Source organism: Gymnoscopelus braueri (assembly GCF_963280865.1).
Source record: "Gymnoscopelus braueri genome assembly, chromosome: 23".
In the NCBI taxonomy this organism is placed as follows: Eukaryota; Metazoa; Chordata; class Actinopteri; order Myctophiformes; family Myctophidae; genus Gymnoscopelus; species Gymnoscopelus braueri.
The window spans coordinates 29,839,617-29,864,201 of record NC_137625.1 but is presented as its reverse complement, the minus strand read 5'-3'; the positions used below and the strand labels follow the sequence as shown (position 1 = coordinate 29,864,201).

The 24,585-nt window shown below is 43.9% G+C and overlaps 1 protein-coding gene across 1 annotated transcript; it reads right to left on the bottom strand.

Moving 5' to 3' along the window:
* Positions 1-12,103: 12,103 nt before the first annotated feature.
* LOC308079623 (phosphatidylserine decarboxylase proenzyme, mitochondrial-like) lies at positions 12,104-13,261 on the bottom strand (the record flags this gene model as incomplete). Its single annotated transcript, XM_080421174.1, has 1 exon — positions 12,104-13,261. The coding sequence occupies one exon, from the start codon at positions 13,259-13,261 to the stop codon at positions 12,104-12,106; it is 1,158 nt and encodes a 385-aa protein (XP_080277300.1).
* Positions 13,262-24,585: the final 11,324 nt, after the last annotated feature.

Below are 24,585 nucleotides of genomic sequence, written 5' to 3'. Positions count from 1 at the left end.
CTTGGGCAGTGAAGTCACAGGCCATTAATCCCGCCCACTCTCCTCCTCGCCCCTCCCCTCCCCTATCCTTTCCTTTGGGGGAGGCGGAGCAGAGGCGATGATTGACAGGCAAAATCCCTCAACAGCGACACCCGCAGGCAAAGATTTCTTTTTTCATAGCAGTTGAAAAGGCTTGAGAAATGTGAGAGAAAAACACCTGCAATGGATCACTGGAGTGGAATTATTTGTTAAAACTTTTTATACAAGTTTGAAGGACCATGACAAAGACTTTTAATGTGTGGTAAAACTGAATGTCATGAAACCTTTAAAATGATTGTGATGCTATATTAACACATTTTGCTGGGGACCCCCTGGAACCCCCCCCAAGGACCCCTGGGGGTCCCCGGACCCCCCTTTGAGAACCGATGCTGCTACGGTACCTGCAGTATACAGTAGATGCTATTTCCAGCTGTACACTTTCAGAGGCTACTGGCCTGCATTCACTGTGGTGGGGCTGGGCCGGACCAGCTGGGCAACAGTGGATATTCGTTATCGGACTGTAAAATCAGGGATTGGTTTCCCCTCTGTAGACACACTGATGAAAACACAAACATGTACACTACACGTACATAAACACACACTGAAACACACAGTGGTGTAAAGTAACTAATTACATTTACTTAAGTACAGTTTTGAGGTATTTTTTTTACTTTACTGGAGTATTTCCTAATTTCAATACTTTTACTTCTACTCCACTACATCTCAGAGGCAAATATTGTACTTTTACTCCACTACAATAATTTGAAAACTTGAATTACTAGTTACTTTGTAGATTTTGATTACAAAACATACATTAACCACTTCAGCCCTATATACATTTGGGCCATTTGAAAATAGCCGATCTACAAGCTCACAATTGCGTCGCATCGAGCTTGTAGATCTGCAATTTTCAAAATATTTTTTAATCATTGGAAAACTTGAAATGGGACATTCTGCATAATGAGTACTTTCTACTTGGACTTTTACTTGTAACAGAGTATTTCTACATTAGAGTATTGATACTTTTACTTAAGTAAAACATTTGAGTACTTTTTCCACCACTGGAAACACATGGCCTGATGTGTTTGCCCTGTGTTTGTGGATGTAAACACTACCAGAGGGCCAAAAAGCAGCAAGCGTTACAGTTAGACATGTAAGAATGAGACAGGGAGAGACATGTCAGTGTCTCTGAATGGCACTGTCTCTATCCAGCTGATGAGAACGCACGCACACACAGCTTCTTCACCTGACCCCCTGTATGTTGTGTGTGTGTGTGTGTGTGTGTTTTAACTAGGTGTTTATCACACGCAAGACAGGAAGCGGTAAACAAATTCCCCAGCATGTGGTGGGCGGTGGCTTGCTGGAGCACACAGCTCTTTCATTTCGGTCGCTCTCTTCTCACTTTTGTTGTATTCCTCTCATCTGTCCTCATGGTTAACATGCTGCCTCTTTGCTATTCAGCAGGCCTTCTATGTTGTCCTTTGACTCCCAGTGTCTCTTTTCCTGTCTCTATCTCTCTCTCTCTTTCTTTTCTCGCTTCCTCTGTCTGCCTCTCTCTGCTCCTCTCTCACAGAGTTTGGTTGGTTCTGAGGGGGCGTGCAGCCAAGACATATGAGTTGTTAGACTAATGGGCTTAAGTGGCTTGTCCTAACATTGTTTCCACGCACGCACGCACGCACGCACGCACGCACGCACGCACGCACGCACGCACGCACGCACGCACGCACGCACGCACGCACGCACGCACGCACGCACGCACGCACGCACGCACGCACGCACGCACGCACGCACGCACGCACGCACGCACACACACACACACACACACACAGCTTAAGAGAATACACAAAGATTGAATAAATTAATAGAATGAAACCACATTGCCCCCCCCCCTTCTTTCTTTCTTCGAGGTCAGGATTATAATTCATAAGACAGTGCCGTTAACTTTTTTGTTCCCTTTATCTCTTGCTCTCTCTCTCTCTCTCTCTCTCTCTCTCTCTCTCTCTCTCAGTGTTCATCTTGCCTCTGTTCTCAGCGAGCAGCAGGCGTTCCATTGTTATTAAGTGGAGAGATATGCTGCGTGCTTTCGCTTCCACCCGTCAAGGCTTTTGGTTAAGTGAACCGTTAACAATACTTGACGTTCAAAGGAGACAAATCTCCTCATAAGAATGGGGGGAATGAAAGTGGGACAGATGCAGTGCAGTTGTCTTCGGCGTAATGAAAAGAAACAATCCAATCGTCAATGAGGAGTAGAGCTAATTGTAATTGTGTGTAAATCATATTATTACACCACGGATGTCTCTGTAATGTAGTGTGGACTGGTTAGCGTTTGTTCTCTGCAGTTGTTCACATGTGATTTTTTTGTCCCATAGCAGTGGGACAGAAGGATGTCAGCCTTGGACAGTCTGTCCACACACTTCCCAAAGAGGATATATCAAAAAGTACTGGCTGGATTGCCATTGAATACTCTGCGTTTTCATTCTCCCGGGAGGATGAACATTACGTTTCATTACCCACAATTACCCATGGCCTTTCCTCTAGCTCCAATATTTGTTTTTTTTAATCCAACGATTTTGTAACCCCTTTTCACCCGGTGCCAATTATCTAAGTGATCCTGGGCGCTACACTCCCCCCGCCAGCCTAGGGAGCCCAGAGCCAAGCTCATGCCTCCGTCAATGCATGAGAGCCAACTGGCCTTCTTGTCACCTGACAGGGGGGAGTTACCCCGGTAGGACGTAGCGCGTGGAAGAAACGCGTTATTCCAACCAGTTCCTTTCCCCTCCATCAGGCTGTCATGGGGGAGGCGGTATAGCGACCAGGATTACTACATGTTTTTGTGAGGGTATTACCTACCCTAGGAGACACGGGGAGAACATGCAAACTCTAGCTCCAATATTAAGCCAAAATGCCCACTTGCACACAAGATTGCCAAGAACACGTCTGGGCACATCCATGCCCAAGATGTCCGAATCTCAAAATCTTCATGGTGGATTGAACTTGTCCATACAAGAGTTGTTGGGTCCCAAACAATACCTCTCTAAAACTGATGCCTGGGGTGTAAGGAACAGCCTCCATAGACCTCTTGGGGTGGCTAGCAGGGTGTACCACTATACAGCCTGACAAGACAGACATGCAAAATAACCAGATAAATGAAAGAGGCTGCTGTGTTGAATGAGCAGTGGTGGAAAAAGTACTCAATTTTTTTGCTTAAGTAAAAGTATCAATACTGCGATCTAGAAATACTTTGTTACAAGTAAAAGTCTGGAATTCAAAATTTACTTGAGTAAAAGTACAAAAGTATTGGTATAAAAATATACTTAAAGTACAAAAGTAGAAAGTACTCGTTATGCAGAATGTCCCATTTCACAAGGTTTCAAATGTATAAAAATCTTTTGAAAATGGCAGATCTACAAGCTCACAATGCGTCGCGACGCATTGTGAGCTTGTAGATCGGCTATTTTCAAATGGCTGAAATGTATATAGGGCTGAAGTGATTAATGTATGTTTTGTACTAATAAGTTAATAATAAGTTTGTAAAATAAGTTTTCAAATAATTGTAGTGGAGTAAAAGTACAATATTTGCCTCTGAGATGTAGTGGAGTAGAAGTAAAAGTATTGAAAATTGGAAATACCTCAAAATTGTACTTAAGTACAGTACTTAAGTAAATGTACTTACAGTAGTTACTTTCCACCATTGTGAATGAGTGCTAGTGAACCTTGACCCCACGTTTAGGCTTAGTACTCAGGTCTCCCACAAACGATGATTGATTGATAGATGGTCACAAATATACATTTTAATTTATTTATGTATTTATTGTTTGTTTCTGGCCTAATGCCAGGCATGTCGAGTATGGCACGTACTGGTTGACAACGGGAATGAAGTCAGCTGACAGAAACGGCACCATGCAGATAACAATGGCACAAGGAGACAATTAAAGTAGCCGGTGTTCTCTGTATGACCGGTGTTGACATTGCATTCATTAATTGGTGGGGAAAAAAACAACACGCGGCGGCAACCCTAGCACACACACAAGTTGTCATAAGGTCAATAATCCATCTGTACCTGCACCCGCCAACCCACCCCTCCCCCCCACCCTAATAACATAAGAAAGTAGAAAAGCAGACGTCTGTCCCTTGAGGTCTTGCTAATGAACCGTGGTCCAAGTCGGACAGGGGGTTCGGCCTAACTTTTCCCCCCGTTTTCCTTTGTGCATCAAACTCATCAAAAACATAACAAGCCATCTTCTCGGATCAAACGAGAACGGCAATACTCATTGTGCCAACGTAGGGTAAAAAAAAAGAGAGAGAGGCTGAAAGAGAGAGAGTGTGAATGCTTTGCTACCTTATTATTGTTATCAAAGTAAAGCAAGCTCCTCTTCTCCATGCTCTTTTGGGACCTCTCCCTCGCTCTCTCAGCTCGTAGACCCGGGGGAAACTAAACATGACCCGCATACACACACACAGCCGCACACCCCTGTGTGTGTGTGTGTGTGTGTGTGTGTGTGTGTGTGTGTGTGTGTGTGTGTGTGTGTGTGTGTGTGTGTGTGTGTGTGTGTGTGTGTGTGTGTGTGTGTGTGTGTGTGTGTGTGTGTGTGTGTTCAAGCATTGGGGAAGGCGCGTGGGGCCCACGCGCCTTCCCCAATGCTTGAACACACACACACACACACACACACACACACACACACACACACACACACACCGGCACACACGGGGGGCCCGCCGTGTGCCGTGTTTCATTTGTGAAATGAGTCCATTCTCTCTGACCTCCGTCTCATCAGGCGCGTCGGTGCATATTTTATTTCCAGTCCCTCTCCCGCGCTTGTTTTACTAATTGGTGGCTATACTTTTGCCCAACACCAATATCCTTTGATCATCTCAGATCATTACGTTTACCTCATTAATTTGCTCAATGTGATGTGTTTTTTTTTTGTCTCCCCCCCCCCCCTTTTTTTTATCTTCCACCCAAAAATGTAAGGGTCTGTGGTAAAAATTGGATTAATAATAGATCATATGAGCCAAGAGGAAACATAATTCCTTTGTGGTTTCTCTGCTCCTCTCCCTCTCTCTCTCTCTCTCTGACGGTGTCTCTCTATTCCTGTCTCGTTTCTCCTCCTTTCTCTGCTGATTGTGTCTCAGTGCCCTGTAATGGGCAGACAGTACAGTACAGCACACACACACACACACACACACACACACACACACACACACACACACACACACACACACACACACACACACACACACACACACACACACACACACACACACACACACACACACACGCAAATACTGACCTGGATCCATATAGTAGAATACACACACTGCCCTGATTTATAAAAAAAAAAAAAAAAACCTGAGTTGTTCAACATACAAACTCACACATAACCTGTAAACATCCACTTTAACTACCTCCGTGTGTGTGTGTGTGTGTGTGTGTGTGTGTGTGTGTCGTGCTGGGACTTGTTTGCACAACTTGCAAACACTGCATCTATGAGTTTTCTGCCTTGTCGATCTAGTGATCGGTGCTTTTGCCATTGTAGAGCAGTGGTTCTCAACCAGTGGTCCGGGGACCACCAGTGGTCCTTGGGGGGGGGGGGGGGGGGGGTTACCACCAGGGGGTCCCCCCAGCGACACAATCATTTTAACCACTTTTCCACCACTTAACCACAATTCAAAAATAGCAGATCTACAAGCTCATAGCGCTACGAGCTTGTAGATCTGCTATTTTTGAAAAGTCTTGAAAATGTGTGCATATCTTTGAATATATATATATATTTTTTAACTCAAATCTTTGCTTCTGGGGGTCCCTGGCACAAAGCATTTTTCAGATGGGGGTCCGCGGCCAAACATTTATCAATTTAATGGGTACTTGGCATGAAAAAAGTTGAAAAGCACTGTTGTAGAGGATCCGCTTATCCACTCCAGGCGTCAGAATCTGCAGGTAATTGGAATCCCAGAAATTGGACAGTAGATGGTGGACCTGTTCGGACCGGGCTCACCTGAGCCTGGGCCCAAAATGCCCTCGCACAGATCGTCATTTACAGTTGACTTTAAAATATTGCTTCTTGTTTTTAAAGCACTACATGGTATGGGACCAGCCAATCCCATGGACTTACAAAAAATGTATAGGCCCCCAAGAGTACTTAGATCTTCTTCGACAGGTCTACTAGAGCAGTGGTTCTCAAACCTTTTCATGTCAAGGACCCCCAAATTGATATGTATTTTTCCGCGGACCCCCATCTGAAAATATTTTGAGTCAGGGACCCTCAGAAGAGAATATTTGTGTTGCAAATGCAAAATGTTCAAAAGAATTTCAAGATTTTTCTCAAATGTTCAAAAATAGCAGATCTACAAGCTCGCAGCGCGGCACGAAGTGACGCGGTGTGAGCTTGTATATCTGTTTTTTTTTTAATAGCCAACTTATAAATGGATAAAGTGATTGACTACTTTTGCTGGGGACCCCATGGAACCACCCCAAGGACCCCTAGGGGACCCCACCTTGAAAACCAATGTACTAGAGATTACAGTTAACACCCAGAAGAGAATGGGTGATGCTGCATTCATCGGTTACGCCCCTAATCTGTGGAACACGTTACCTCAATAAATCAGGGAGGCAAGCACAGTCAACATCTTTTAAGCGTCAACTGAAAACCCACCTTTTTTAACGTATCTTTTAACTAGCATCTTATGAGATGTATTGCTCAGCACCTCGACGTCGCTGCTGTTTTTGTTGTTTTTAAACTGTTTAAAATTGTGCTGTATTGTTCAGCATTTTGAGCTGCATTTCTATGTATAAAAAGTGCTTAAAAGTTAAACGTTCTCAAATGTATAAGAATCTTTTGAAAATAGCAGATCTACAAGCTCACAATGCGTGGCATCGCGACGCATTGTTTGCTTGTAGATCATTGTGAGCTTGTAGATGTATGTGTTGTAATAATAATCAAAATCTACAAAGTGACTAGTAACTAAAGTTTTCAAATAAATGTAGTGGAGTAAAAGTACAATATTTGGATCCGAGATGTAGTGGAGTAGAAGGGAAAGTATTGGAAATTGGAATTACTCAAGTAAAGTACAAATAACTCAAAATTGTACTTAAGTACAGTGCTTAAGTAAATGCACTTTGTTACTTTTCACCACTGGTGAGAGTGCTTGAATCGACCCCTTGTCCACTATACAGCTTATCTGCACAGCCTGCACCTCTGTAATAGTCTTAATGTGAAAAAAGTGTGTGTGTGTGTGTGTGTGTGTGTACATGTTGGACTCATTGAGAAGTGGATAGTGCATGATTGTACATGTTTGCGTTCTTTGATTTGCTTATCTAAGTGTGTCGGTGCATTCGTGCACGTGTGCGTGTCCAATTATGACCTTGTGTGTGAGAGAACATAGACCCTTTTTAGTATGTAACATGTGTGCAAATGGCATTTATTTTTGTGTGTGTGTGTCTGTGTTTGTATATGTGTGTGACTCCTTCAATCTAACTGTGTGTGTGTGTGTGTGTGTGTGTGTGTGTGTGTGTGTGTGTGTGTGTGTGTGTGTGTGTGTGTGTGTGTGTGTGTGTGTGTGTGCACGCTCTGATTCCAGAGCTACTGTATTCAGGCCATTGTTTTGAGGTGAAGAATGAGACTGTGTGTGCGGTGGTGGTCTACTTTCTATGGTACATTCAACACTCTATTCTCTAGGAATTTGTTAACTGACGCATGGAGTCTTTGTATGTTAACCCATTAAGACCGGGAACGCATCTGTGTGTCATTTTTAGATTTCTTTGAGCTATTCAAAAATAGCAGATATACGAGCTTGTAGATCTGCTATTTTTTTTTTAATGGTGAAAATTTGTGCTAATCTTTGAATAGGCTAAATATTTTTTAAAGCAAACATTTGGAACTCAAATCTTTGCTTCTGGGGATTCTACAAATTATTTTTGCTTTAATACCAGTGGTTCTCAAACTTTTTTCCTGTCAAGGACCCCCAAAATGATATGTATTTGGCCGCGGACCCCCATATCAAAATATTTGGTGCGAGGGACCCCCCAGAAGCACAGATTTGAGCAAATGTTTGCTTTAAAAAAGAATATATATATATATATATATATATATATATATATATATATATATATATATATATATATATATATATATATATATATGTATATATATGTATATATTAAAAGATTTGCACACATTTTCACGATTTCTTTTTCAAAAATAGCAGATATACAAGCTCATAACGCGGCAGTGTAGATCTGCTATTTTTGAATAGCCCAAAGAAATCTATAAATGACACAGATGCGTTGCCGGTCTAAAAGGGTTAATGAGGGCATGGTGTACAAGCAGATGTGAATATATGAGTGGGTGTCTATACTGAAAGCATTATTTCACACAGATGCAGCTTGGGGTAGTTTCGTAGCAGAGGAAACTCCCTTACAGTATGTATGAAACCTTGTATGTCCAAAACTTGTTTTCAGGAATTGGACAGTGGTGGGAGAAGTACTCAAATCTTTACTTTTGCACCTGCCTGACAGTGTGTCGTGGGTTTGAATCCCGATCCCGACGACCTTCGCTTTATGTCACTCCCCGTCTCTCTCTCCCCAGTTCCTGTCCACTATATACTATATCAATAAAGGCAGAAAAAGCCAAAAAAATATCTCAACCACTTTCGTCCCTATTTTGAACAGGGAACCTTTCAAACTTTTTCAAAATGATTCAAAGATTTTCAAAAGTAACAAAAAACAGCTGATCTACAAGATCAGAACTTATCGCAACATGTTGAGCTTGGCTCAGATTGGCTATTTTTGCATACGACACCGTCATACGGAGAAGTATAAAATAGAGCATTAATTTATGAAAAGAAAACAAAGAGATGAAATACAGAGATACAAGGTTTCTGGGAGAGAAGCTAACCCCCCCCCCCCCCCCCCCCTCTTCTAACACCCCCGTAGACACACCCATCGTGGTATAGTTGGAGTAGAGAGGCAGAGGCCAGACATCCTTACATCCTACTCATTCCCTGTCAGACCAGTGAGGGTGAGAGGGAGCGGGAACGGAGACAGTGAGGGTGAGGGGGGGCAAGATGGAGAGCAGTGTTCATTTTGACAGCACAATTTAGATTCAGTTTAGTCATAGTCTTCTGAATAAAATGTCATTTAGTTTTAGTCATATTTTAGTCATCTGAAAAGTTTTAGTGTTAGTCTAGTTTTTGTCGACTAATTATCATAAGATTTTAGTCGACTAAATCTACAGTTGATTTTGTCGACTAAAATGTATTTTGGCGGTGCCTTGATGGCGTCATAATGGCTGATTTTACACTTGGTTGCATGCTGAAAATAGCCGATCTACAAGCTCACAACGTTAGATCTGCTATTTTCAGGGCACAACCCTGAGCACAACTAAACATAAAATGACTTGTCTTTTAGTTCTACTGGATCTCTTCTCCACTAGTCCCTCACTAACATTTTAGTCTAGTTTTTATTTATTGACGAAATTGTCAATATATTTAGTCTATAGTTTTAGTCATCATAGCTTAGCTTTAGTTTTTATTTAGTTTTCGTCAGTGAAAAGAGGTAGTCGACGAAAATGTTTCGTCATCGTTTTAGTCGACAAAATCAACACTGATGGAGAGAACCTATTTCACCCATGCAATAACCCGGCAAATGCTGGGAACCGACAACTGAACATGCTGATCAACACAACGCTTTGCAATGCGTTTTTCTGCGCAATAACTCCGACGACGCTGGTACATTATGTGTATATGTATGTATTTATGTACAGTATATCCATTTTCTTGAATGCAATTTCAACATCGGTGTACATTTTTTATATGTAAGTCTAAAGGAATCCAAAAGGTCCATGTGGCTTCTTTTTTACACTCGGCGTTTTAATTAAAACAGGTAAATGAATGTTGCATGGAGGAACCCCTGTGCACATTTTATGGAAATGTGTTGTAGCCCCTTTTAGACCTGATTGATAGTTAATCTTCACCATTATTACATGTACAAGTTAATACATATAGCTGTGGACCCCCAGAGCTAAATTATTTATTAATCTTCACAATTATTACATGCACTACAGAACGTACAATGTCTATTTTGATTCTGATTTATTGACAGAACCATATCAGACCAAATAACTATAAAAACCTTCTTAGGTTGGGTCAGAGATAAGCATCTTATCAAATGAGTATGTTGTATGTATTTATCATTAGCTTATCTCTGTTCATTAATTACTTCCCAGTTGTTCTTTAAGCTCCATGTATTTAAAACTTGACACTTTTATGTGGGAAAGTTCAGAAATACTTAAGACAAACATGCTTAGAACAGTTGAGATTTGTTCATTAATTTAATAGATGATGTCAAATTCATTAAAACCAGGAAAGCAGTGTCATTTTAGATTTTAGCTATATATATATATATATAGCACATTGGTTGGCCTGGGTCAGGACGCCCAGGGGGGTCCCCACATGATTTTGGGGGGGGGTCCCCAGATGACAGTGAAGTGACAATTTACGGACTTAAGACCTTTTTAATACAAAAAAGAGAAAAGAAATGAAACGCAAAAAGACCATTACTACATCTCAAGTAATCATCAAACTATACTATAAAAACTGGTCAAACATTGGCCAAATTGTTAAATAATATAAGAAGGACGCAAACATTTTGAAAATGGCAGATCCACAAGCTCACAACGCGCAAGGCGTTGTGAGCTTGTAGATGTGCTATTTTCACAATGTATATCTGTGGAACTGAGTCAAACTAAATTGAATGCCTACATTCCAAGTGCTTGTCAGGGTGGGGGGGGGTCCCCAATTCAAATATGATTATTTTGGGGGGCTGCAGCCTGAAAAGGTTGAGAACCACTGCTCTACACAATATAATACTTACCGTTATGTTTTCATAAATATTGAGGTGGTACGTCCATGGCTATGAAGCACCACGTCCTCCTCCAGAGACCAGACCACAAAAAGCCTGCCCTGACCGCATTCACGAGGCATTTTGTTCGTACACATTTTGGTCCCATGCTGCAAGCATGGGACCAGCCCTCCCGGCCAGCCCTCCCGGTGGTCCTGGGGGGCTCGTTCGTTGCCCCCTGTGCAAACACCATGATTTGACTGATTGACCTTCTCAGAAGGTCTGCAGCTTCTGGAGTTACTGACTTGCAAGTCTTTAATTTCATTTCTGCATCTATAATAATATCTCACATTTATATAGCTCTGGTCTAAGTACCCAAAGACGCTTTACATGGGGGGCACGAGAAAACAATGAAGAAAAACTACTCTATTTGCAGAAAAAACTGCTTTAGGCAAAACCAACACTGAAGCGCACGTGCACCCAGCTGTTATAATGTATTCTGTCACATCGATGATGTCATTGATGATGTCATATTGATGTCATCCATCATCTCCACATTTGGGCTATGTTTCAGCCCGAGCTGAGGCCGTACTGACTAACATTCTAAAATCAAAAAAGGTTTCCGGGAAATTGTAAACATTTGAAAAGAAAAGGTAAAGAGGTTCAGTGGAGATTAGCCCCGGACAGAGACAGACGCATACATACACCCTCTTATAGACATGAAAATGTAAATACACTGGTAAACATTTTGGCATACCCTGTGTGGCGTTCCGTTTTTTTGTGGCTGCTAACGGAACGTTGGCTTTACATGCCTTAAAAACAAACTGGTCAGACTACTGCTTGGCCTCACACCTACAACTCATTTAACCCCTGCTCATTTTGCTAGGGAGTACAGCAACTTGCAATGGGCCTGGTGATTGGTCTACAAGATACACTACACCACAAAGACACCCATGTACCTGTCAAACTACTTCAAAAACACCAGAGGGAGCTCCACAAATCACGTTCAACCCTGATTTGGCTCAAACAAGGGGTTAAATTCGTTCTACTGCTATGCCACCAAAATGTTGAATGCCCTACCAACAGTCATAAAAAAGTGTGAATCCTTACTCTCATTCAAAACCGCTCTAAAAGAGCACTTACAGGTGGCTGCAATTCGGAACTGGTCCAATAAGCCTATCACCATAAATGCATCCGCCCTCTTTCCCTCTCTCCCCCACCGAGTCTCTCCATCGGTTCTGTCGTTTGTCACAGCGTTCCCAGTGGCTCTCCAAATCGGATCCTCTGCCCGGCCTCTAGGTTGAAGGCGAAGCCCCGCGGTGCCTCGAAGAGCAGGACGATAGTGGAGCCCAGGTTGAACTCACCAAGCTCCTCCCCCTTGCACATGGTCACGCCCTCCCTCCCACCCACATCATAGCGGAGGTCGTTGTATGAGCCCTTGTGGTGGTGCGGCGCGTTGGTCCACAGCTCCTCGTCAAAGTAAACCCGTATGGACCCTACGTTTGTTGCCCCGACGGCCGCGAGTGAGAAGAAGCCATGGCGCCAGGTGCCGTTCAGAACCACCCGCTCGTTGTGACAGAATAACGCCTTGATCCACCGAGCGACACCCAGGTTGACCGGCATCAGAGAACCAGGGAAGTGTCTCCGGTGTGATATGGTCCAGTCGGTGGGTGAATGGAAGCGGTGGTAATCTCCAGGACTGAGGTAAACCACGCAGTGATGCAATTCATTGCCCGGCTGAGTCACCAGAAGGTCCTGGAAGGAACCAGCGGCCGTCTTGTTCTCGTTGATGTCCGGTCCGTCTGTCCGGGTCAAAGATCCAAGGAAAGTCTCCAGGCTGTAAGTGATGCCTTTAACTTGTTCAACTTCACTGTTATGAACGCGACCGAAATGAAGAATCCTACCGTCCGCTGGGCTGACGATGCAGTGAGAATCACAGACCGGTCTGACTTGAGGTTTCAATCTTCTTCTGAAGAACTCCCCCAGGTTCCTGTAGTGATACAGGTCCTCTACCGCCGCCTCCTGCATGTTGACCCCAAAAGTCCAGATATAGAGGCTATAAACTGGTTTCCGAAGCCACGTGGGCAAGTCCACTTGGTTCAGACGCCCCCATGTCCTCGACAGCAACCTGGTAGGAATGGACTTGCACAACGCCACCTGCAAGTCGCCCGCCACGCGAGGCGGGACTTCGACGCCCAGCTCGGCCAGCCGGTGGTCCTGATACCGCACGTACAGGTTGTAACCCACGTAATAGCCGCCGGTCGTAGTGAGCAGGAGCGGAAGGGGCCTCAGGCGGAAGGGGCCTGACGGTGCGGATCTCCACCGTCCACGCCCGCCCGAGAAGTGACGCAATGGTCCCTGTAGCAACCATGCAGTTCTCAGAGAGCTCCACACCTTCCATTGCATTTTCCTAAAGTATCCACTCGTTTGGATGTACCCCCATGTCTTATTTCAAAAATGTTGATGTCGCGTAGCGATGATGTCAACATTTCACGTCATCAAGAATATATTCTGTACATTCGCTGACGTGAAATGACACATATTTTACATCATTGTTTCGCAACAGGATTTCGCAGAGAAATCCACAGAACACGGATTACTGATTGCACATCACAACAGTGGGATTTCGGTTGAATATCAGCTGAGGTGAATAGGATCAGGTTGAAACATTGACCAAATATGGAGTCATTCGTCATAGATAGTGGCTGCATAGATGACTATGACTGATGTCATAGACTGGTCACACGAAGTCCGAGATCCACATTGGAGCCATGCAGATTTTAGACCCGTTGTACCCGTCGTCATAGTACTTAGTGCAGTACCCATTGCCGTATTACTGGGAGGCCAGTCTATGACGTCAGTACTATGATGTTATATTGATGACATCATTGATCTCCATACATGGGAAATTGGGCATATTGCAAAAAAAAAAAAAAAAAAAAAACCCAGTGATGAATTGAAATGTCTTTTGTTTGGCTTTCATTTCAGGCTAGGTAAAAAAAAGCAAAGCAGCAAGCTAGCTGGCAACCTGTTCTTATTGGAGTACCCCAAAATTCCCCTATTGGGACTCCCAATTATCTTATCTTATCTTATCTCGTATTTCACTTTGTTTGCTTTGCTTCTTGCTCCCCTAGCGCCAAAGATATTTTGGAAAGGAACAACGTTGTCAGAACCTGGATGTATTAACTTTAAAATACATCAACACATACATGTCCAGTGCCTGCATGATTTTGGTTCGAGTGTCAGGCAGTCGTTCGTGACTAAAAATAATGTTTACAGAAGTTGTACAAAAACTGTTATTGTGAAAAATACGCCGGTGAAAGGTTACAATCAAAAATAACTTAAACTTTTGTTTGGAAAAAAGTTACACAGCATGACTTTAATTAAAGGCAGAAAACGATGCAGGAAAATGGCAGCTCAAGCAGAAAAAATTAAAGAAATTGAGAAAGCAGGTGTATTCCCTGCACTTCCACATAGAGACTGCTCTGGGCGTTGAATTTGTTTACCATTGCTCGTGTCATCGTTGTGGTGCAACAGCTGTCATGTCACCTTTGGGAGCTTTGAGCTCTTGCTGCTTGTTCTCTCAAACAGCCTCCAAGGCTTCAAGGTGTCCATCACGGCAGCGTTTCTTCCTTTCCGTGGCAGGAAGCCCGCTGGTGTCATCACACTGCCTCGCTGTGGCCTAATCAGAATGCTTGGAGGTGGGTTGGGCCCAGCACCCACCAGATCCGAGTGCATCGCCCTGCTGCGGAGATAATCGCCCAGGTTAGGTTAACTTCTTTAGCCCTACATACTTTGTCGTATCAGCATGCCGCCGATCTATCAGCATTGCGCTCTTGTGGATCTCTTGTATTTTAAATTTTTACGCAATTTTTAATTTCGGCAAAAATAGGGACGTCATGTGGTTAACTCATTCAGTGAGTTTGAAACACGTAAAAAAAATATCCAAAGCCCAGAGTGCCAATGACGTGTAACACGACAAAACAGTGTTTTCAGTGTTTAAGCTAGATGGCGCAGTTCGCAAACTTATGAGTGATCCTCTTTGAGTGATCAATTTTTTTTTTGCGTTTTTGGCGAGATCAAGCTAATATAACAGTGACCCGCTTTTTTCCCCCCCCCCGATAGAAGCAGAGACAATCCTCCGTCTTATGCGACACTCGTCCTGAATATTCTGTGGCTCTTGAAAGGTTAGTAAAAATGCTCAAAAACGCTGGCACTGGCTTACTTAATTGATTAATTAATTTTGGCAGTCAATGAGTTAAGTAGTAGCACTTTCCATCTTCCTTGCGACACACTAGCGTCGTGTCCAGAGGGTGTACTTACTTACCTACATCACTGCTGGGGGCAGGGTTGCCAGATCTGCTTATTATAATTTCCCCCCAATATTTTATTTGAAAATAGCCGATCTACAAAGCTCACAACGCGTCATGCGTCATGCGACACGTTGTGAGCTTGTAGATCTGCTATTTTCAAATAGCTGATGTATCTGTTAAAGTGCTCATGTGGCCCATAGTCGCTTCTTTTGGGCTGGCTTTCCTAGACCTGGTTGCTTGTTTCTCTCACAAAATCTGGCAACACTGGCTGGGGGGATGTACTTGTACATCAAGCTGCTTCACGCTACAGAAACTGCAGATGGGCTCCTGCCCTATTGGCCACGTGGCTCAGGATCCGTTGGTTTGTACTTCGTGGTTATCCGTTGGTAAACGTTGCTTTGTACCAAGTCTAACGGTCTGGTATGATGGTATGGTATGATGACCAAATTGCATCAAAATGGATAAAGCTGTTTTACAGAATCTTTTGTACGATTGACAGTTCAATGCAGGAAAGCACCAGCATCGTTAGGTATAGTGTTAAAAAAAAGGATACTACAAAAAGCAATTGTTCCTTGGTTGTCTGTGGGACTGTGAGAGTGTGTGTTTGTGTGCGCACGCCTACACCTGTAATCGTCTTGTTTTGTGTTTGTTTTTTTTTAAGTTGAGACACCCTGTGAGCCTCTTGTGTGTGTGTGTGTGTGCGTGTGTGTGTGTGTGTGTGTGCGTGTGTCTGGCATGTTACGCACTCACTCCCCTTACCAGGCTGAACTCATCCCTCTGATCCCCCCCCCCTCCTCCCTCCCTCCCTCCGTGCGTTCTTCCACTTTCAACATCCTTCTCCTTTCTTATGGAAAAGAGCCAATTAGACTTGTGTCTGTTTGTTTAAAACAAAATGGCTTTTAATTAGCGTGATCAAAAAGGTTCCCCCTTCTACAGGCCCCGGGATCCACTTTGTTGTCCCCCCCCCTCCCCCCCTCTCCCGATCACACGTGGGTTTGATGCTGCCCCGATAGGACGCACAAGACAATCCAACCACCTTTTCATAATGAATATGCTTAACGCTCTCTCTCTCTCACACTTTATATCGGCATGCCTTTTTTGTCTCTCTCAATCTAATTCTCTCTCTCTCTTAACCCACTAAGACCGGTAATGCATCTGTGTGTCATTTTTAAGGTTTCTTTGGCTATTCAAAAATAGCGAGCGCCGCGCTATGAGCTTGTAGATCTGCTATTTTTTGAAAAGTCGTGGAGAATGTGTGCAAATCTTTGAATATATATATATATTTTAAGCGAACATTTGTAACTCAAATCTTTGCTTCTGGGGGGTCCCTGGAACAACATATTTTGAGATGGGGGGTCCGCGGCCAAATACATAGCATTTTGGGTGGTCCTTGACATGGAAAAGTTGGAGCACCACTGATATAGCAACATACTGTTAGGATTTAGAAAACATTTTTCGATTATGTATTTGGCCGCGGACCCCCACCTCAAAATATGTTGTTCCAGGGACCCCCCCAGAAGCAAAGATTTGAGTTACAAATGTTGGCATTAAAAAATATATATATATTCAAAGATTTGCACGAATGTTCACGATTTTTTTAAATAGCAGATCTACAAGCTCATAGCGCGACACTCCGCTATGAGCTTGTAGATCTGCTATTGAGATCTGCTATTATTGGTGAGCTTGTAGATCTGCTATTTTCTAGATTTGATAGAAATCTTAAAATGACACAGATCCGTTCCCTGTCTTAATGGGTTAAAGTCTGTCTGTTCTTTTGTTGTATTGTTATCGCGGATAGCCCTTTTCCGTAACCCATTTCCTTTTATTTCTCCCTCTGTCGTTTATTCTTTATTCTTTCTCTCTCTGAACAGGGTAATGACGTGTCCAGCATCATCCTGACCTCTTTCATCCTCCGTCTCTCTCCTCTTGGTCCACCTGCTACCTTTTTTTATTTCCCTGTATTACTAGCTCTAGCTCTTGTTTGTTTTCTCTGTTCTCTCTCTGTTCTCTCTCTCTCTCTCTCTCTCTCTCTCTCTCTCTCTCTCTCTCTCTCTCTCTCTCTCTCTCTCTCTCTCTCTCTCTCTCTCTCTCTGTATGTGGGTTGTGCTCATTCATTCTGATTCTGGGTCTGTCTGTCTCTGGGGGGAAGGCAGGTTAACATAAAGGTTCCAGAGATGTTGAGTGGGTGCTAGGTCTTGTCAGATATGTCTGTGTGTGTGTGTGTGTGTGTGTGTGTATGTTTGTGCTTTTAGCACCTGGGGATGTGTATGTGTATTGTTTGTCTCACCAGACTATCCTACTGCAGAGGTGTGTGTGTGTGTGTGTGTGTGTGTGTGTGTGTGTGTGTGTGAGGATGTGGTATGTCAGGTGTCCTGTGTATAGTTGGTCTGTTGCTGACAGTGGCTGCAGGGAGCAAATCTACGACCCAATCAATCCACTGCACTTCAGGTCTCCATGTCTCCTAATTGACGTGTGTGTGTGTGTGTGTGTGTGTGTGTGTGAGAGAGGGGGACAGAGAGAGAGTGTGAGCATGAGCCTTGTACTGTCAGGTGTGTGTGTGTGTGTGTGTGCGCGTGTTCCTCAGCTGAAATGGGTTCAACTGACAGCTGTCAGGTTGCTTGACTCAATCATGACCTTTTCCTGTATCTGTCATTCTCCCTCTCTCTCTCTCTCGCATGCACGCACGCACGCACGCACGCACGCACGCACACACACACACACACACACACACACACACACACACACACACACACACACACACACACACACACACACACACACAGAACATCAACTACAGAACATCAACTACAGGCTATGTATTATATCTTTTGAAGGATTGTGGTTCCAGAATGTGTCTAAATGCTGCCAGTAATTATCTCTGCCAGGAGATATTGCTGTGTGTGTGTGTGTGTGTGTGTGTGTGTGTGTGTGTGTGTGTGTGTGTGTGTGTGTGTGTGTGTGTGTGTGTGTGTGTGTGTGTGTGTGTGTGTGTGTGTGTGTGTGTGTGTGTGTGTGTGTGTGTGTGTGTGTGTGTGTGTGTGTGTGTGTGTGTTGCTATAAAATCAGTGGTTCTCAAACCTTTTTCATGTCAAGGACCAAAACATAGCAGATCTACAAGCTCATAGATGACATTTGATGTGATCTATGTGCGAGTATATCAACAGGACTGATTCCAAAGTTATCAATCAATAAGGTTTTGACTTGATCGATTCTCTTGACGTGATGTCATGACTCGCGAGACGATCGATCAATTGAACTCAGATCACTGGCACAAACACATGTTCTAATAAAGGTTTTGACTTATGTTGAATTGCCTGCCAACTACCGGGAAAAACAAGGAAGAGGAATTGAATGGCTCTTGCATGCGCTTATCGCTACTGGATATTCATTTGATTTGATTGCATGTGTGGTTTGCAACAGTGGGTATTTGGATAATATAACGTCAACAGTGAATACATGAGTGAATAATAGTGAGTCTCACAGCAGCTGTCCTTAACTCTTTCACTGCCAGGAATTCATTAATTAATTCTCCATGACTGCTGTCCAGTGTTGCCAGATTCTGTGAGAGAAACAAGACATCAGGTCTAGGAAAACCAGCCCAAAAGAAGCGACTATGGGCCACATGAGCACTTTAACATACAACAACACATATATCAGATCTACAAGCTCACAACACGTTGCGATGCGACGTGTTGTGAGCTTGTAGATCGGCTATTTTCAAATAAAATATTGCGGGATCTGCAGATCTGGCAACCCTGCCGCTGTCCTCACCAGAGCTATGGCCGTTTGAATCTGGCTTATTTTTTGAAAAACACTTAGAAAACAACAGAAATCCGAAAAAATGTTACTTTTGTAAATCATTTAACATGGAAGCAGGCGATGATTTCTGGGTGTACTCTTCTTCGGTGGTCCTTGGATCATTCACAGCGCCTCTTTGGATCCAAGATGTAGTGGAGTAAAAGTATTGGAAATTGGAAATACTCAAGTAAAGTACAAATACCTCAAAATTGTACTTAAGTAGATGGGCTTAGTTACTTTCCACCACTGTCCTTAACATGCATCTGTCATGTTGAACATACAGTATCTCAGAGCTTTGATAAATCTCACGTCTGAAAACGAGCGTCATTTAAATAACACGCCCTTAAATATTCTCGGAACGCCCCGATATTACGACTGAAGAACCAGAATACGACCAAACAAAGCATGAAGTTTCCCCCGCTCGCCTCGCTCCCTCTCATGTCCGCGTCTGACGTACACACACACACACACACACACACACACACACACACACACACGCGCACGCACCTACTTGCAAGCCCAAGACAAGTGTAGCATTGGCACTCTGTGGAAACAGCAGTCTTTCATGTATTCCGTGATGGTACAATCTTTGTCAAGTAGCCGACATGAATGACACCACAAACACCGTTTGTATATTCATTTAACCCATTACGAGCAGTGCGCAGTGCGCGTTCTAGTTACACTAAAATAAAACAATGTATTCCCTCTTGAGTCACGGGCTGCCGTGACGCCACGTTAACTATAGGACACGCTACTGTAAGTTTGGAGACCTCGCTGTTCATGAAAAGATTACAGCGGCGCGGCCGTGCCAGTCCCGACTCCCGAAAATGCTCTCGCATAAGCGCTCGTATATTTTGAAAATAGCAGATCTACAAGCTCACAACACGTCGCGATGTGAGCTTGTAGATCTGCTATTTTCAAATAGCAAATGCAGCCAGATCTGCAATCTTTTCTGAATGACTGTTAAAGCAGTTTGTTTAAATTAGTTTATAAAATGTTATATTTTCACAGGGATTATTTATTAGTGTGTTAGATATACATTTTGGAGTGGATACATGTGTCCAGATGCCTGTCAGACGGTCAGAAAATGTTGCTCTGCAGGTCTACAATGGAACAAACGGGTGTAGCCAAAGCCAACAACTGCTCGCGACCTGACGTGAGATCTGAACGGGCCGTACGCTGAAGACAAAGTCAGGATATATTGATAAATGCCGAAAGTTGCAGTGATCTCGCCGTACGCCCATGATTTGGTCTACACCGCGTTGATAAATGAGGGCCAGTAATCCCAAAGAACAGAACATCTGGGGTCAGACTTGGTTGTATTTGCACAAAGGACTGTCCAAGTCACTTTACGGTGTGACAGGGGACAGGGTACTTGAGTATTTCTACATTATAGTATTGATTGATACTTTTACTTAAGTAAAACATTTGAGTACTTTTTCCACCGCTGCCCAACTAGCACAAAAGAGAAGGGATGGGAGGGGGTTCTATACAGGATAGCCTCCAGCTTCCTCCTCATCCTCCACTTTAACTCTAACTTCAGAGCTACGCTTCCTCACTTGCTTGTTTAGTTTGTTGGCATATTTTGCGTTGATTGTTAATAATTTCTTACCAAATAGCAGTGCACACAACGAGGTAGGCTCCATATCTATTATTCAGCTGTCCCTGACTGAATAATGCTTTGAGTATCTTCGTGCCGTTAGCATTCATTAACAATTGTTTGCAAACGTTATCAGCGCTCACCCCAAGTGTCCCGCGGGTACCTCTATTTTTAGCTAGCTGTGCCGAACAGGTGCTTGAGGGACGCCACTGCAGCAGGGGCTGTTGTTGGAAGTCGTGAGAATCCCAGAAACCCATTCTTAGGCTTACGCTATGCTGCTTCTGCTAAAAGTTAAAATAGTTGTAACTTCTCGCACTTGGTGTTCTGAGTGCTAAGACATGCTAAATTCTCAGCGCTGTCAGGAACACTCAACGTTACCGTATCTTCCACTGAAAATAAGGAGGGAGAGAAGCCGACACCGTTAGAGGACATGCAGGCCTCCTAGTTTGATGCACAGTCATGCACTCAGCCTATACTGTAACTATCCAGCATAGAGTTCCATGCGGTCGTTAATGAAATATCTCGCCAGCTGTGAGATTTCCGAGCATTGAGAGACAAAACTGTCGCACTTATGTGGTGTTATTAATTGTACGCGTGTCAGTAATATTCCACTGACAATGTGCAATTAACAGCTATATCTAACTGGAAAAATAATATTTGGAGAACCACACAAGCGGGATAGGACGCACAGAATGAAATAGATATACTGTAGGTTTAGACAACTACTACTCAAGGTTGTCCTTTTTTATTAGGCCCACCTTTTTTTGTTAACGCCAGCTGTGCCGATTCTGCTGCTGTGTGTCATACCTGCAAACCTACCAATGGCACTGCCGATAAAGTGAAACCCTCAAAATAGAGGCTGTAGAGACAGTTGCCTGTGTCAGTTGACTGTCCCATAATGGCACTACCGCCACATTCAAATCCTGTTGTTGCCGTGTCCTATCAAAGGGAGGGTCCAAACATCACGCAAATCGGTACACGTTATCTCTATAGTCATGTGATCAAGACGGACGATTTTTCATATTCCATCCTGATTGGCTAAGATTGGCTTCCAAAGTTTGCAGGAGTGGTCCTTTTTGAACAAAATGCCTCAAATCATGAAAGCAGCGTCCGATTGCCGTGAAACTTTGCATGCACATTCCCACCATTTCCCACTACGCCAAGGAATAAATGCCAAGATAGATTTTCAAATCAGCCTTGTGGTGGCGCTGTGTAACTTTTGAACCGTCGTTCATACAATCAAAATTATTACCCGATTGCTGGGAAGCCAAGGAAGAACCTCCATCCCAGATTTCTCCAAATCTCCTCATGGGGGCGCCGCAACAGCCCACTTAACGTTTTGGGCTATAACTCTTGAACCGTAGGTTGTACAATCAACACCTTTTTTCCCTGGATTCCTTGGATAATGACGCAACATATTGGCCCGGCCATTTGTGCCAGATTGCATTTTCTGCCATAGTGTTTACACACTTTTAGCTACTACTCCTACAGATTTTGGCCAAAACTCACACAAATCGGTACACATTATCTCTGGGGTCATGTGATCAAGATGTATACGTTTCTCAGATCGCATTCCATGTGGCTATGACCAAAGTTTGCGGGCCCTGGTTAGGCAACCCGGCCTGGCGGAGACCTGTGCCCCGAGGAGTACACTTTTCAATTTTTTTTCTCCTGAAGTTATCCAAGACCCTGCTACCATATATCCTATATACCAGCGGTTCTCAAACTATGGGTCGCGACCCAAAGTGGGGTCGTGGGAAGGTGCCGTTGGGGTCGCACAGTGGCAACCAAAAAATATGATATGTTTTTAAATCACGAAACGGTAAAAAAAGAAGAAGAAAAAAAGGGGGGGAAGTGAGGTCGACGCCACCAAACAAAGTATTGGCTTGACTCCTCATACACACACACACACACACACAGCTCCGCCTCCAACAGCGAGTCAGCGACCCAGAACGAGCAGCAACAAGACAACACACACAAGCCCTTGCTGAGGCACACAAACTGATTTAGCTCTGTTCATAAACGATTTACTTAGGAATTATGTTCAATATGAGCGGGTGGCTTAAAAGAGACATTTTGGCTGTTTTTGTTAGTCCGAGAGCGAGAGGGTACAGGACCACGGGTCCATTTGGTTCCATCTGTACCCTCACATAGTTAAATTTAGATCGCAATGTCACGTTACCGTGCGGGGACGCCGGGGAGATCATTCTCACAAACGAACAACCACACTAGTTACCGCGATGGAGAAAAACGATAAAAAGTGAGGTGGATCAAGAAACTCTGGTGGTTCTACCAACATATTTTGGCTAAATACTCCAGTTTACATTACAAATGTGTGCACATTGAACCACCTCCATAGCGTTTCAGTTCCCGGGGGGGGGGTGATGGGGCCGTGGTATAAAAAAGTTTGCGAACCCCTGCTATATACCATCTTTACACTCTGTGTTCTTCTCTCTGTCAGGCACACTCACATGAATACACATGACATGTGTTGGTGATGGTGTGTCAGAGGGCTAATGATAAACCGCAGGAGGCACCATTAATAAGGCCGAATGGACGGTGCATCGGCATTTGTTTGAGTTATACAGTAGTTGTGTGCGTTTGTTGCATGTGTGCTTTATTATTAGCAATCACTTACGTTGCAAGCCTCTCAGCTTCCATATATCTGGTTGATATGAACGTCACTTTGTCTGCCTTTTACCTTAACAGTTTTTTTCCGATGTATTTCGTGTGTTTTTTTCCTGCCATGTGTGTGCACGTGTGCCATGCTCTGTGTCGTCCATGTGTTTGTGTGTGGACAGTGTGTGTGTGTGTGTGTGTGTGTGTGTGTGCGTGTGCTGCGCTGGCTCATTTAGCATCGAGTCCACAGCCTGCCTTCATTTCCATATAATTAGATTGTGTGTTAAAGGCCACTTCCAGTGCATTGATTAAGTGTCCGAGTCAAGGAGGCGAGGGGACAGGAGCATCGGAGGGCCATGCAGGGGACTATAACACTACAGCAACCTGTCACACACACACACACACACACACACACACACACACACACACACACACACACACACACACACACACACACACACACACACACACACCTCCCCTCTCTTGCTATAGGAGAGAGAGAAAAAAAAATCAGCCCTGGCTAACAGAACCAAACAGTGTCAGGACAATGATATGAATGTGTGTGTGTGTGCATGTGCATTTGTTATAAAGACACATATTGTATACTCTGACATTGTTCCTGTTTGCTCCCCCTCTCTCTCTCGCTCTATGTGTTTGTGTGTGTGAGGTGTGTGTGCGAGCATGCACGTGCGTGCGTGCGTGTGTCTGACAGAATCGGAGCAACCGGCCTTAGCCTTGTGTTTTCTTGGACTAGGCCAGTTGTCTCTGTCTCTAATTTATGTTTTTGTGCGGCTGCAGTCTGACTCGGGTGTTATACGATCAGCCACTAGCCTGCCTGCCCTATATAAGGACAAAACGGCTGGACTCGGAACGTACTGGGCCAGGCTCTTGAACAACAGTGACTAATGGCCGGATCACTGCTGCACTTATCTCAAGACTCGCCGCGTTCTAGCAGACAAGCGCCGGGTTCCCCTTGCCTTTTATAGTGGCTGAGTATAACCTTCTCAGTGAGGTGGGATGGATTTTGGGTGGTTATGGGCGTGTTGTTGAGACATAAAGGGCATACATACTGTAGTGCATTGGTTCTCAAAGTGGGGTCCGGGGACCCCCAGGGGTCCTTGGGAGGATTCCAGGGGGTCCCCAGCAAAAGTAGTTAACATAGCGTCAACAATCATCTTAACCGCTTTATCCATTTATACATCGGCTGTTCAAAAATAGCAGATCTACAAGCTCGCAGTGCGGCGCCGAGTGCCGCGCTGCGAGCTTGTAGATCTGCTATTTTCTTTAAATACTTTAAAAACCTCAAAATGTTTGGACATTTTTGAATAATTTCGAATTTTTAACCCCAAATCATCTCTTCCGGGGGTCCCTGGCACCAAATATTTTCAGATGGGGGTCTG